This window comes from Salmo trutta, chromosome 1 (assembly GCF_901001165.1).
Source record: "Salmo trutta chromosome 1, fSalTru1.1, whole genome shotgun sequence".
Lineage (NCBI taxonomy): Eukaryota > Metazoa > Chordata > Actinopteri > Salmoniformes > Salmonidae > Salmo > Salmo trutta.
Window position 1 is genome coordinate 34,049,701 of NC_042957.1, and position 16,020 is coordinate 34,065,720.

Here is a 16,020-nt window from a genome sequence, read left to right on the forward strand (position 1 = left end):
ATATAGTACAAGTCGAATGTTTGTACACAACTACTCATTCAAGGGTGTTAATTTATTTGAACTATTTTCTACATTGTAGAATAATAGTGAAGACATCAAAACTATGAAATGGCACATATGGTATCATGTAGTAACCAAAAAAGTGTTTAACAAAATCTAAATCAATTTTAAGTTTGAGATTCTTCAAAGTAGCCACCCTTTGCCTTGATGACAGCTTTGCACACACTAGGCATTCTCGCAACCAGCTTCATGAGCAATGCTTTACCAACTGTCTTGAAGGAGTTCCCATATATGCTGAGCACTCGTTGGCTGCTTTTCCTTTACTCTGAGGTCCATCTCGTCCCAAACGGGTTGCGGTCGGGTGACTGTGGAGGCCAGGTCATCTGACAGAGCACTCCATCACTCTTCTCCTTCATCAAATAGCCCTTACACAGGCTGGAGGTGCACTTTGGGTCATTGTCCTGTTGAAAAACAAATGACAGTCCCACTAAGCCCAAACCAGATGGGATGGCGTATCGCTGCAGAATGCTGTGGTAGCCATGCTGGTTAAGTGTTCCTTGAATTCTAAATAAATCACTGACAGTGTCACCAGCAAAGCACCCCCACACCTCCTCCATGCTTCACGGTAGGAACCACAAATGCGGAGATCATCCATTCACCTACTCCGCGTCTCAAAGACACGGCGGTTGTAACCAAAAACCTCAAATTTGGACACATCAGACCAAAAGGACAGATTTCCACCGGTCTAATGTCCATTGCTCGTGTTTCTCAGCCCAAGCAAATCTCTTCCTCTTATTGATGTCCTTTAGTAGTGGTTTCTTTGCAGCAATTCAACCATGAAGGCCTGATTCATAGTCTCCTCTCAATAGTTGATGTTGATGTGTCTGTTACTTGAACTAATTTATTTGGGCTGCAATTTCTGAGGCTGGTAACTTGAAGAAACGTTCAAAGTTGACTGACCTCCATGTCTTAAAGTAATGGACTGTTGTTTCCCTTTGCTTATTTGAGCTGTTCTTGCCATAATATGGACTATCTTCTGTATAGCTCCCCCTCCCTTGTCACAACACAACTGATTGGCTCAAACGCATTTATTAAACTTTTACAAGGCACACCTGTTAATTGAAATACATTTACGTCATTTAGCAGACACTCTTATCCAGAGCGACTTAGAAATTGGTGCATTCACCTTATGATATCCAGTGGAACAACCACTTTACAATAGTACATCTATATCTTTTTTGGGGGGGGGGGGGGGGGGGGAATCCTTGGGATCCTCATGAAGCTGGTTGAGAGAATGCCAAGATGTGTAGAAATGCTGTCATCAAGGCAAAGGGTGGCTACTTTGAAAAATCTCAAATATAAAATATATTTGGATTTGTTTAACAAATTTGTTTTTACTACACGATTCCATATTTATTTCATCATTTTGATGTCTTCACTATTATTCCACAATGTAGAAAATAGTCAAATAAAAATGTTTTTACTGGAATGAGTAGGTGTGGCCAAACTTTTGACTGGTACTATATATTGTGTTATTTTATGGCTGATTATGACATCAACATAAGAGTGCCCAAAGAAAACCCACAAAACCTACCACACAAGGCAAAACATTTTAATACACCATAGCCTACTTGTCCACAGTAATTTTATAAGATTTTCTGAAATTGACCATATTAAGTAATCATTGTAATTGCACACACATTAATGTCAGAGATGCACCTTACCCAATGCTCTGCTGTTGATGACTGAGATGAATACAAAATCATATTTCAGGAGCAGGACAAAACACCCTCTTTTATGATTATGATGGTCATAATGCTTCAGGACAGTGTCATGAAGTGGATTTGTCTTAGTCTAAGTGACACAGGATGGCTATAATGCTTCCTGACTGTGCCATAAAGTTCATTTTCTTAATCCAAATAAAGTGACAGGATGGTCCTTATGCGTCATGACAGTGTCATGAAGTGTATTTTATACAAGTTATTTAAAATATAAAAAAACATAACTGAAAAAAATTAATTACAACAACAAAAAAGGAGTTAAGAAACAAACTTTCAAATGAAAGGAAACTTCTTGGCAGGGAAAAAAAGCATTTGAATAAAATGTGGGTTTTGAAACGTATGTAGGTGTCATAACCAGCCATAAAATTACACAATATATGTCAATGTCTAAATATATGGGCCATGACAGTGTTATGACCATATTATGACAACTTATGTCAGCTGTTATGTCATGTGTTATGATGCTAGGTGTCAAGTGTTAACCTACAACTAATAAAAACTACTGCTACAACTACAAATAAAACAATACTAAGTACCTATAATATACAGTTGAAGTCAGAAGTTTACATACACTTAGGTTGGAGTCATTAAAACTCGTTTTTCAACCCCTCCACACATTTCTTGTTAAACTATAGTTTTGGCAAGTCGGTTAGGACATCTACTTTGTGCATGACAAGTCATTTTTCCAACAAGTGTTAACAGATTATTTCACTTATAATTCACTGTATCACAATTCCAGTGGGTCAGAGGTTTACATACATTAAGTTGACTGTGCCTTTAAACAGCTTGGAAAATTCCAGAAAATGATGTCATGGCTTTAGAAGCTTCTGATAGGCTAATTGACATCATTTGAGTCAATTGGAGGTGTACCTGTGGATGTATTTCAAGGCCTACCTTCAAACTTAGTGCCTCTTTGCTTGACATCATGGGAAAATCAAAAGAAATCAGCCAAGACCACAGAAAATATTTTGTAGACCTCCACAAGTCTGGTTCATCCTTGGGAGCAAGGAAGGTACCACGTTCATCTGTATAAACAATAGTACGCAAGTATAAACACCATGGGACCACACAGCCGTCATACCGCTCAGGAAGGAGACGCGTTCTGTCTCCTAGAGATGAATGTACTTTAGTGCGAAAAGTGCAAATTAAACCCAGAACAACAGCAAAGGACCTTGTGAAGATGGAGGAAACAGGTACAAAAGTATCTATATCCACAGTAAAACGGTTTGCAACTGCACATCTGGACAAAGATCATACTTTTTGGCCTAATGACCCTCGTTATGTTTGGAGGAAAAAGGGGGAGGCTTGCAAGCCGAAGAACATCATCCCAACCGTGAAGCACAGGGGTGGCAGCATCATGTTGTGGGGGTGCTTTGCTGCAGGAGGGACTGGTGCACTTCACAAAATAGATGGCATTATGAGGGAGGAAAATTATGTGGATATATTGAAGCAACATCTCAAGACATCAGTCAGGAAGTTAAAGCTTGGTAGCAAATGGGTCTTCCAAATGGACAATGACCCCAAGCATACTTCCAAAGTCAAGGTATTGGAGTGGCCATCACAAAGCTCTGACCTCAATCCTATAGAACATTTGTGGGCAGAACTGAAAAAGCGTGTGCGAGCAAGGAGGCCTACAAACCTGACTCAGTTACACCAGCTCTGTCAGGAGGAATGGGACAAAATTCACCCAACTTGTTGTGGGAAGCTTGTGGAAGGCTACCTGAAACACTTGACCCAAGTTCAACAATTTAAAGGCAATGCTACCAAATACTAATTGGGTGTATGTAAACTTCTGACCCACTGGGAATGTGGTGAAAGAAATAAAAGTTGAAATAAGTCATTCTCTCTACTATTATCCTGACATTTCACATTCTTAAAATAAAGTGGTGATCCTAAGTGACCGAAGGGAATTTTTACTAGGATTAAATGTCAGGAATTGTGAAAAAGTTGAATGTATATGTAAACTTCCGACTTCAACAGTATACATATTTACAAATATCTTCATGGAGATGTTTCAATTAGTTAAAAACAACTGTTAACATTTGAAAAAGAGCTTTCTTAAATGTTCTAATTTGAATGCCTTGATTTCTATAGGTAAATTATTCAAGTCAGTTGGGCCTTTGTATCTGAAAGATCTTACTCCAACCTCGTGATGTACCCTTGGAATGTGGAATTGCTGCTGTTGTCGAAAGGAGTAGTGTGAGTCTTGTGAAGTTAGGTCTTCCTTAATATATACAAGGAAATTTAAGTTGATACATTTAAAAAATAAATCTCCTGTTTGGGAGTAACAGCCAATTTAGTTATTCATACATTGTGCAATGATGTGTCTTATAATGGCATCCAAGAATGAATCTGCAAAGATTGTTATAAATGACATCTAATTCGTAAAGTAAGGTCTTGGTTGTGTTTTGGTAGATGTCACCATAGTAACCCAACTGCTGCTTCCTATCCTAGACTAAGGTCTTTCTAATGGATACAATAAAACAATTCTTACAGTAGCGCTGTATAGTAACCCAAGCTTATGCTTTCCAAAAGATAATTCAGTATCTATCCTCAAAGCCATATATTTCAAACAATCAACACTTTCAAGCATTGTTCCGTCACATTTTGAAATGTGGAGTTTATTCTTTGCCATGTACTAAACAGCATATAGGACTTTGATTTAAAACCAAATAATTTGCTAGAAATAATTTTTGTAAAGCGTTAATATCATCTTGGTGTTGCTTGGATCTGCAAAATATTTTAACCTGATGTATAGAGAGCACTGTAACAGCATATATGTGAACATATGTATTCTGACAAATGAGGCAATTCAATTATGAATATAGAGAAAAGGGGTGCCAATACTGAGCATTGAGGTACACATCTGAGTCCAAGAAGTTGTGATTTGTGTCTTATGAAAACAAAGATACGCATGGTACCAGTTTAAAAATAATAATTGTGAAACCAAGGTTTAAGTTTTCCTATTAAGATAGAATAATCAACAAAAAAAACACCATTTGATTCAAATGGCAACAGTTAGTTTGCCTTGGTCAGATGAAAAAGGTATATCATCAGTATGTTTCACTAATGCTGTAGTTGTAGAATGGTTGGGTCTAAAGCCAGATTAAAATTAAATGCATCTAGTACTGATACATTAGGGAATGTATTCATTTCTCAAAGACGTTTGCTATTGAACAGCAATTTAGGCCTACAATCAGGATACATTTGAAAATGGTCTATAAGCAACGTGAAGGTAAAGTACTTTGTTTTTGCCAAGAGGATACTGCACCATATTTAACTCTGTCATTCCATCTCACAGGTCTTTAATGTACACTAGAACCTCCTGACTAATACGTCTTCTTTACAGAAAAAACCTCGATGCGCTTCACCCCATGTGACTTTGCCCCTTGGGATAATGTATAGTGGCAATTGTTTTATTTTTTGCTACTTCCTTTGCTCGTTTTGTCTCAATATCAGTTCTCTTGTTATTATTTTGTAGATACCCAGAAAAGTATACGTCTTCCAGGCCGGACAAATTAAGAACATCGAGTGTTGAATGACAACACTACGTATTGAGGTAAGGACTTGTTAGGTCATTTGTTTTCTCTGGACAACTTTGACTTTTATTTGATCGTCATTTCTGACCCAGACAGAGAATGCTAAGGTATGAAATTACATTAGCGAAACAAGAAAGCGAATCAAACCATGACATAATTATTATTCAAACGGGTCCATTATCTTTCTGCTAGTTTACGGGTGGAGCTCAAATTGAATTAGAGCGGAGTGCATTTCTACAAGACAGTAAGCCGGACAGACAGACAAACACTTCACACAGACAAACTAAACCTACCAAAGTGAAGGCTTATCCCATGTTATTCACCTCTTGATGGAGGAGAGGCGGATTCTCAAGCCTGTTTATGAGCAGAAGCCGTTGTTGCTTTCGGAATGCAGGCTTTGTCGGTAGTCTGGCTTTGTGATTAGTCTGGCTTTCTTTGATCCTCTTTCCGGGTCAGTGTTATTTTGTTGTTGAGGAACTGGGTCAAATTGAATTAAGAGTTAAATGAAAGGATACAGAATGCAGAATTGAGTTTGGCTTGGTTTCATTCAAAAGATAATACAATTCAAAGCATCAGACTTGGGTTTATACAGTATACCAGTTAGATTAATGATATACATTTTAGCATGCACTGTACAGTCTTTGTGAAAGGTAACACTGGCATCTGTGTTTCTCTTTTTTTTTAGACTTGGCGACTGCAGAAGAGACACAGGACTGTTAATAAACGATAGTCCGTGATCTGCATCTGCGATTAGCTATGTTGTGATTGCAAAGACATTGACCTGTTGGCTACTGATGGACAGACAGGCACTCAGCCAGACAACCCCTTCATTTGACCTTTCCAAAGCCTGTGTTTTACCAGAAAGGATACTCCCATTTTCTGTCAAACAGACATTCAGGCGAACTCGATCATTGTCATCAGTGAACAAATGACTCGGGAACGACAGTTGAATGTCAAACGGATGTGGTCATTTTGCTATGGCATCCCAGGACAGCTAACTGGCTTTTATACATATGTGCTGACATTTATTTTAGTAGTGAAAGTGTTAAATGTAAAATGCCAGACAAAGTTACAAATGTTTTCCTCATAATGAGGTACTTATGTTGCAACGTTGTATAGTGAATAACACATACTGGACACCTGTGTGGGTGATGCATCATTAACGTCGGTCTCTAATAATGTAATGGTGTTTCCTCGGTGTTGTAAAACTACTGTTCTGTACACGTCGGGGAAATGAATTGCTCACCATGTTCAATAGGGCTTTTTTTAAAAAACGATTTCCTCACAGAACTATCTGTATTTTTGTTGCTGTAGCATTGAGTAACAGAACGTAAAACACGAGGGGCAATATCAGTTGAGTGAAAGAATGCGTTTATTTCAACAGTTAGAGATCAGCATTAGAAAAAGTGACAGTGAAAAGGCAGTATTTGAGGAATGATTGTAACGCGTGGAGACACACACAGAGCATATCGAAGCCAGTCAGTAATTGGTTGTACATTACAAGAGATATTCCAGGAGACCACACAGTACAGTAGTATACTCGGGTGTTCAAGTCATAAATAAATAGATCTAAACTGAAGACATGCCTCAGACACGAGCAGGAGTGGATAGATCTCATGCATTCAAACAACCACGACGTCGCCTTTTCGCTTGTGCAGAGCGTCAAAAGGGAATGAGAAGAAGCGCTAGAAAACAAACTCCAGACTAACAAAATCAGCCTTACCTGAAGAGAGTAGTTCTAGTCTCGCAAGAGATTGTCTCTAAAACACACAGTACTGTACATGACAAAGGCTGTCCTTTCTCCTTCTAGCTTTGTTTGGAGGAATTATTGCTTCATTTTAAAAGTAGTTTATTTTTTTTCAAGAAAACATGAGTCATGTGCCCAAACCCTTTGATTTTAGAGTAAAAAGATTTCTTCTGAAAATAAATGTGTACATTCCTGTAGAAACATTACTCTCTTTGTATCATACACTTATATAAAATATTCTATACGTGTCTATTGAAATATGAGATGATGATATCCAGGAGAGGGAAGACTAGCTGACTACTGTATCTGAGGTTGAGGTCTTCTTGACCCCTCCAACTTCATTTCTCCATTCAGTTCTGCTCCCATACACACATTTGGTCCAACAGTATGACTTGAATGCTATTTGAAATCCTAGAGTATCTCAAGATTTGTATGGTTCACTTCTGGTAATCCACATCATAAATTACATTAGCACATTATTTTTCTTCTTAAGACAATATTTGGAATATCATAGCCTTGTGTGGACAACATGAAACAATGCATTTCAATTTCAACCACGTGGCTTTAGGAATGAACGGTTGGGGAACGTGAAAATATCTTTCTTTAGCTTTCTTTCGTTCTTTCATTAGCATACCTAAATCACACATATAAACAAAAAGTAGAGACTGAAGGAACAAAATCGACTCAAATTACATTCTGTCTGAAAGAAAGAGGTAAAAAAAAAGAAAAAAAAGTTTACAGTATTATCAAATATAATAATTTGAAATGAATGTGAATTTATGTGCAGTTACTGAAAATAATCATTAGAAGAACCTGACACTCAAGTATAACTGCCTCACATGAGATAACAGAGAGATCATCATCATCATCATCATCCCGCCACCACCACCCCCAGAATGCGTTGAAGCCCATTTCCACCCATGGATCAAACATCTCTTTTGTGCAAGTATTGTCCTGTAATAACTACATGAAAACAGAAAGTATTGGTTTACGTGAGATCATCAAAAAGCTGTTATTAAGACTGCAGAGAGGCAAAACGATGAGACTTCAGGTTAAATCACCAACACAATAATAAACATCTACGATTTAATACTCTTAAAACTCTTATTTGGAGGCGCAGCTTTGAAACAGTCCCTACTTTCAGCAAATGACCCTGTTAAAGTCGTTTTTTTTTTTTTTTTAATAAGGCCTCGTAGTTAAAGTAGCAGGAATATTAAAGAAAAACCTCACATTTGCTCAAGAAACAAAACTAGATGTAATTAGTGTCCGATTACTCTGCATAGGTTCACTGCAAATTCCCCTGCTCCCACCAACAAATAATAATCAACAAGAGAATTGAAAGCCGGCAAGACCAACATGAAGGGAAAAAAAGGACAATGAACAAAAAGCAGTTCACTTATGACTCGAGTACCTCCAGTCAAAACCTGGTACAGTATTGTTTGAATGCCCGCCGTGTTAGGTACAGTAGTTAAATGCATTCTTCCCTTTGCTGTAGTGAGATAGAGGCCTGTGGTTTGGGACAGGGGCTTTAGCGCCAGGGTGGAAGTCTCCCCTAGGTACAGATCTAGGATCAGCTTCCCCAATCCTAACCATTAGTGGGGAAAATGAAAAACTGACCCAGGATCAGTAACTAGGGGGAAATTCACCCTACACCTTTTACTTGAGGAGGCTCTGCAGCATGGCTGTGGCGTAGGTGGGGCGGGCCTGCCGGCTCTCGATAGCGCTCCGGAGGTACTGGATGCCCCCGCAGCGCTCCCAGATCTCCTCAAACTGCCGGGGCAGGATCTCAGCTCCCCTCTTCCTCGTCAGGCCTGTTTCCTCCAGGCTCAGCTCACACATCTCCATGTCATCTTTCCCTACAGACACACAGAGAAAACAGCAAAACAAGAGTTATGAGGCAGTAACAGTATGAATAGAACAGACAGGCACATGCATGCACACAAAGACCCCCCCCCCCCCCCCACTGGGTCAGGATTGCTGACTGACCTGCCACTAGCAGGATGGGTTGCTTGTCCGGATGCAGCTCCATCTGCCTGGCGATCCAGGGCCCGTCAAAGTGGGCGTACCACCAGCCCTTCTTCTTGTTCTGGGGGTCCTTGTACTGGTCCCCGGGCCGGATGAAGGGGATGCGGAAGTAGCGCTGCTGCCTGTTCATGGCCACCTCATGCTGCCTGGCTGGGATGGGCGGGGCTGGGTTCGCCTGGGCTGTTGGGGAAGGGGTTAGTTAGAGAGGCTAATGATGCTGGCTGATTGCAATGGGAACAGAAACCAATAGGGATGGGAAGGAGCAGGAACCAGTAGGAATGGGAAGGAACAGCAAGAACCAATAGGGATGCTGGGACTGCGTTGCTGCTAGAGCTGGGGGGGGGGGGGGGGGGGCAGTATTAGCAGAGAGCAAATCAGAGTGACAAGCTGTTTGTTACAGAGCCTGCTCCTATCAAAACATAAAGAACATACATTTGCATATTCTACGCAAAGTGGAGCATAAATAAATAAGGGAATAGATAGACCAAGTGATTGAAAGGGGTGGGAGGCTCTATGGAGAAAAGGACCAGGGAAAGACGGGGGGGTGCAGTAGCCTCAGTCCTGTTGACAGGCATGGTACAGTACATATTTTCCCTTTAGTTTAGAGCAACCTCTCCCTGATTCACTGCCACCAAACAAAACGGATCCATTACTAAAAGGTGAGAAAGCCGAAAAGGTTGTGCCGTTAACTATGAGGATGACACTTTGGAACTAACACCATTGCGGTACTATTAACTAGAGAGAAACAATGGCCGCCCACTCATTCCCAACACCTTTCAGAGAGTCCTTCCCTCGTATAAAACAGTTGATTTTGTCCAGAGAAAAAGCTTGCAAATGCTGCAACCGAGAGAGACTGACAGAATTTTGGGGGGGGTGTTTGTTCCAATGACGTGTATACAATCTCTATATGTGAATACACATTGCTTTTGACCAAACTCCTTGACAGACGTACCATATGTGAATACTTTTCATTGCAAGGATGTCAGTCTATTTGTACGGCCAGCTACTCATTGTCTGATGCACTTCAGTGAATGAGAGGGTCTGAACTGACAGGGAAATGAGAGAATATACAGTAGACGTGCACCCAACAATCTCCAAGGTACAAGTACGTGTTGTGTAGCAAATCCCCTGCTTTCTGCTCCAATGAGGAGTCAACTGCAAGGTTTCTCTTCCAATCAGCAGGCAGACGTGTTACGCTGTAATACTCCCCAAAAAAACGATGAGACAGAGACCCACAGTTTCCCAAATGGCACCCTATTCCCTTTATAGTGCGCTACATTTACGTCATTTAGCAGACGCTCTTATCCAGAGCAATTAGGGTTAAGTGCCTTGCTCAAGTGCACAGACAGATTTTTTCTTTTTACCTAGTCGGGCTCAGGGATTAGAAACCAGCGACCTTTCGGCTGCTGGCCCAAAAGTAGTGCACCATCTACGGAATAAGGTCCCATTTGGGAGGCGGGCACACATCCATCCAAACACCAGTTAGCCTAAGTGCCCTGAATGATTTTAGCTCCAATTGTCAGCGTAGCCACATAACATTTGCAGCAACGTCAATAACAGCAGCCATTTTAACCCTTTGAAATCTCTTTGTGCCCATTCTCATTCTCTATCAGCTCGAGTTCGACATTTGAAAACACCATCCAAGTCGAACACTGCCTTGTAAAAGCGAGAAGTCTGTAGTGTCTCATACAATAGTCTACACTTGCAAAGAATTCCAGGTGCACTTAGTCGACACCCCTTAATAATCTTCTGTTAGAAAATAACATGCACACCAAAGACGATTCATTTAGAAAGAAACCAGTTGCTGTAAGATTCCGTACGCCATCACCAAGGTTACGTCCCAAACGGCACCCTATTTCCTATATAGTGCACTGCTGTTGACCAGAGCCTTATCCCAAAACAGAAACTAAAACCCTTCCACACAGACGAGTAGTGACTACCACACACACACAGCACTCCCCTCCATTTCCCCATGGTTAATAGAGGGCTTAGCACTGGGCTGAGGTTAGTGGTGCTACTACATCATGGAGAACCACTTACGTGCTTGTCTCACATGAGGTGCGAGATCTGAAAGTAAACATGCCAGGTTACACTTACAAACAACACATGCAGTATGACACAGGTATTAAACAAAATCAACATGCAAGACAATATAACAGACCTACAAATGAACTTCCTAGAAAGACGAGGCTATTTTGAGCCGATCGCTAATATCAATGCCCCTTCTTCATAGATATTAATGATAGCGCTATTACTATGTCTTTACACGCGTTTACTGTAGCCATGGCCTAAATGGATGAGACCATAGGCATGGAAGGCCATTCTACTGTATATGGTCATTCACAAGCAAAATCATTAGATTGTAGGTTACATTATGCTTGGAGCCTGAAAGTATGAGAGCTCTCCTCAGCCTCTGGCTTGTTAATGTGTCAGAGAGCAGGTAGGCATAGCTGGCACTGTGCTGTGTCTGACACTATGGGCTTTATTTTAACAAACCTAACGCAAATGGTAAATCTAAGCGCTGGCGGTAGCGCTATAGGTCCGGGTGCGATATCGTTTTTGTTGTTGCTATTTTCACAGCTGTTATTATGAGCGCAATAGCTGGCGGTGGCGCGAAAGGGCTGGGTTTTGATGAATAAACAAGTTGTGGTTGGGACGAGGGCTTGGCCACTCACGGCGTTCCATGCCTTAATACCGCATGCGTTATAGATAGGCTACTTGGCTAATGCATGGCCAGGATAAGATTGACACCAGATGCACTGCTGTTGAACCAGCTTTTGTTATAGTAGGGTAAGGGTAGCCTACTAAGGGTTTGCTTTTTTAATGAAACAAAATGGAAAATAACAAATGTTTCTAAATACTAATGTCACCGGATTATCTCATCTCTCGTTCCATGATGAGCAATTAGTCTACACGGAGGGGCTTTATGCACATCCAAAAATAATAATAACAGGCGCTGGCTAAAATAATGTAATAGCCTACATAGATAAAAAAAAAATAGGGACGTCCGCTCACAGTTTTGCTGCTGCCAAACTTGATCTTTGAATAAAGCTTTGGTGATAAAGATTTCTTTCTAAGAAGTCTCACAATCCAAACCATTTATCGATAGTCTTGACTAAGCGAAAGCATTGGACGTTACAAAAAAAAAAAAAACTGCTTTCATTTAGAGGGGAGGACATGTCTGGTTTTTAATCAAATTAAACAAAAATGGGAAAATGGTTTCTAAATAAGAGATTCACGGGCACAAAGCACATCTCTTGCTCCATGTGTATATGGGCACTATGCATCATGGCTGGATAGGCTGAGCTTCTGCTGTCAAAATCCATGCCATAACCAACCGCGTTACCGCTAAGACCAGCTTTCGGTTGGTCTTAAAATATCCCCACCAGCGCATACTGAAAACAGCACTTTGGCACACGTTTTTAACGACAAAAATCAGATATTGCTACCCCTCCAACCTCAGCGCAAGCGAGTTCATATAAGACAGGTAAATTACCAATCCTGGCGCTAGGGTTTGAAAATATAAGAGCGCCGGGATTTAACAGGTCGAAATTGCAAACAAGCACGCGTTTGACAATAGCGCTGTCTTGACACCAGACGAAAATAGAACCCTAAGTGAGAGGAGGAGAGGTGGGGGCTGGGCATAGCTACAGATCCTAGAATTATATATGTAATTCTATGGGGGCTGTGTATGTGGTATGTAGTCCAATCAGTTGTCTAACAAACAGCACATACAAAGTGGATCTGCAATCTGCCACACAGGAAAAATAGCTGTTTGTCGTCATGGCGACGCCATGTTTTGTACATGGAAAGGACCCATTTGTGGCTCACAGAGCGAAACAGCATGGGGTTCTATGGAGAACAATAAGAGAAAAAAGGTCAGGCTGGAGGATGAGAGCAGCCACCAACAGGATGTGTCCCAAATGGCACCATATTCCATAGATGGTGCACTACTTTTGACCACGGCCCACATGGGTCCGGTCAAAAGAAGCACACTAGGTAGAGAATAGGATGCCATTTGGGATGCAACCACAGTATCAGTATTGCAGTAGAATATATCAGTAGGGGACTCGAGGTCTGATATTGGGAGCAGAATAAAAAAAAAATGTATGCTTCCAAATCACGACTATCACAGCATGGAAAGAGACCCATAATAAGACGCCTACATTGATGTTGTACTGTATAACACTGTCTGAAAGACCCTGTGGATTGGGGACGCGGTGTCCTGCGGGGTCCCTTACCGTAGTCGGTGACTGATTTGGGGGCCCTCTGCTCAGTGTTGCCGGTGTCGTTGCCACGCTTCTTGTTCTTTGACTTCCAGGCGTGATAGACCTTCAGCCGGCGGTGGAACTCCTCTCGGCAGGCAGCCAGCAACTCAATATCTGTGGGTGGAGGGAGGGAGAAAGATAAAGGGGAGAGAAAGAGGTATTAGAGCATGGCAGGCTCTAAAGTCTACCAGCACCACAAAGGACAGAGCTACACACAGAGATGGAGGACTACCAACAGAGAGACGACAGCTACAGCTAAAAGACTTATTACTTCAACAACAATTCAAAAGCCATAAAATAATAAAAAGACAGCATTATGGGTTTGTCTTTCTATGTCTTCATGAAATTCTAAAACAATTGCTGCTCGGGTTAAAATGCATTTAAACTGTCATCAGCAGACCCCGCTAAGTGCCTTGGTAAAGTTGAATTCACAAAGATGGCTTCCTACCTACCAGATAAATGAGTCATTTCACTGTCAAAAAGGTCTCCCTATAATGGGCACACTACTTAATATCAGCATGCCTGATTGCTTTGTGAATACTTTCAATACAAATGCGTCAGCAACCCCAGATACCCCATTGTTGGGCATTTTTGGTAGCACATAAGACACAGGGCTTGGGGAGCAGCGAATGAATGAGTCTGCGTCCAAAATGAAAGCCTATTCCAGGGTTCTCCAATAGGGCCGCGGGTGACTTAATTGGGGAGGGGGGGGGGGGGTGAAGTTATTATTTTTTTTTTATGTTATAGTTTTCGTTGTTGGACATAAGACTAAAATCCCCAGGAAACCAGCGTAGTGTTTTTAATTTAGGAAATCTGTTCTCAAGTATTCACACGCATAAATAAAGGTTTGAAATGATTATGTTTTGGTCAAATACTATACCCGTTTTGGCTTCTTGTGGTCAATTTGCAGTATACAAATTATTTATAACCATCTGTTCAACAAAAAAACAGCCAGCGGATGAATGTAATGGAGGATCCCTGCCCTACATAGTGCACAACATTTGACCACTGGTACCCCACTGTTCTACCAAATGACAGAAGAATTTGACTTTCATGTACAAGGAAGTGATCAAATAATAACGTAGGCATTAATAAATAACCATAGAGCAAGTTAAAGCTGTAAAACCACAATTCACTTTTAGACCGAAGCGAACCAGGCTCAGAAAACAGTTTGACAGTTCAATATTGCATAAGGTTCGTTAGGAGCGACAGTGTCTCAGCAAAATGTCCCAGTCGAGATTCTTAACGTAAAAATTGTCAGAGTCAAGTTTCTAAATGAGCTTCAACCAAACATTCAACATGGCTGACTTTCTTACCACAGGACGTGTTAATGGCGTCCCTCAGTTCGGCATACTTCCACTTGCTGAGCTCGTACTTCTTGGTGCCAGCAGCAGCAGCTTTGGTGGCCTGAACCTGTGGGCCTCTGGCAGCACAGAAACAAATCAAGACAGTGGGATTAGAACCAAAACCAAAGCAGGCTCCGGGGTGAAGTTTCCCTTAGGTACAGATGTAGGATCGGCGTACCCTCCCCCAATCCTTAACCATCGGTGGGAAAAATTCTAAACTGACCCAAGATCAGCGTCTAGGGGCAACTTCACCCTCCCAGTGGAGCAAGAACGACTGGATCCATAACGAGAGAGATCAACGGTCATAATCACGTGATGGCATATTGCGATTTTCATTGGAGGAGTTGGGAGCAGGATGATGTGGAGTGAAATGTGAAGTTTGTCAGGTGAACTGCAGCTAGACAAGAGAAATTTAACAACCCCACACCAGTAACACAAACTATTCACAACCCAACTGTATGGAGCTGGAACGGCTCATAGGAGCAGGAGCCTATCTCCTGTTTCTGTAGCATGAGGCAGCTTGATGTGCAACTACACCTCCTGGGCAGGATGTTAGTCTGTCACAGGGCCTTGCCCCCAATTTTTTTCCTTAATGCGGAGTGCCAAACAGACACACATCGGGTCCCATGTTTACAGTCTTTGGTATAACTCGGCCGGGAATCGAACTCCCAACCTTCCAATCTCAGGCAGGACACTAACCACAAAGCCACTGAATTGGTCACGGAGCTGCTCCAGTTCTGCTTTATTCTGTTGAACAGCCATTTAGCACTGTTTGGGATGGTTTCCCTGACACAGATTAAGGACTAGGCTTAATCCTTGTCGGGGAAATTGGCCCTGTTGTGTCGTTCTACTCTCCAGCTGTGTGGCTGTTTCTTGCTAGTCTGATCTGTCGTCACCTCCTCCTCCTGCTAACTGCTGACAGGGCTAATTACATCCTGGCTGGGATTTTCCCCTTTTAGACTCTCTGGATCTGAGGCTGGAGCGGGCCCTGGGCCACGCTCTAATCCTATTGGCTGACTGAGCCTCTCCAACCAGGGGAGCGTGCCTCGCACCGTTGGCTGCTATTCCGGGTACCCAGAAGCACGCAGCCCCATCGACCTTGGGCAAGCAGGCCGAGGCACCTTCTGCTCCCACTTCCTGTGGCCATGTGTCGCAATGAGGCGTGGTGGGAGGCGGCTTGAACCAATTAGTAAACAGACAACGTAACAGTGCCTGTTGGGTGTGTGGTCGACGGGCTCCAGCAAACATCTCTCATTCAGTCATTCTGACGGCTGGCCACATTGCATCCGCTAATTGGGATCCCAATAAAGAAGA

General features: G+C 41.9%; 2 protein-coding genes across 8 annotated transcripts in view; one reads left to right on the forward strand and one right to left on the reverse strand.

The window, feature by feature from the left end:
* Positions 1 to 7,244, forward strand: part of LOC115194554 (interphotoreceptor matrix proteoglycan 2) — a 38,603-nt gene extending 31,359 nt beyond the window's left edge. The window contains exons 16-17 of the mRNA XM_029754337.1: positions 5,263 to 5,340; positions 6,006 to 7,244. Of these exons, the coding sequence (XP_029610197.1) occupies positions 5,263 to 5,323 (61 nt within the window). The 3' untranslated portion in view covers positions 5,324 to 5,340; positions 6,006 to 7,244. The remainder of the gene's footprint in view (positions 1 to 5,262; positions 5,341 to 6,005) is intronic.
* Positions 6,675 to 16,020, reverse strand: part of myo6a (myosin VIa) — a 100,289-nt gene continuing 90,943 nt past the window's right edge. For 4 of the 7 annotated variants that reach the window (XM_029754380.1, XM_029754375.1, XM_029754365.1 and 1 more), the window contains 5 exons: positions 14,677 to 14,783; positions 13,334 to 13,474; positions 11,133 to 11,159; positions 9,054 to 9,272; positions 6,675 to 8,923 (listed from right to left, as the gene is read on the reverse strand). In XM_029754380.1, the coding sequence (XP_029610240.1) occupies positions 8,724 to 8,923; positions 9,054 to 9,272; positions 11,133 to 11,159; positions 13,334 to 13,474; positions 14,677 to 14,783 (694 nt within the window). In that variant the 3' untranslated portion in view covers positions 6,675 to 8,723. The remainder of the gene's footprint in view (positions 8,924 to 9,053; positions 9,273 to 11,132; positions 11,160 to 13,333; positions 13,475 to 14,676; positions 14,784 to 16,020) is intronic. The other 3 variants (XM_029754389.1, XM_029754358.1, XM_029754399.1) reach the window with 3 other exon arrangements.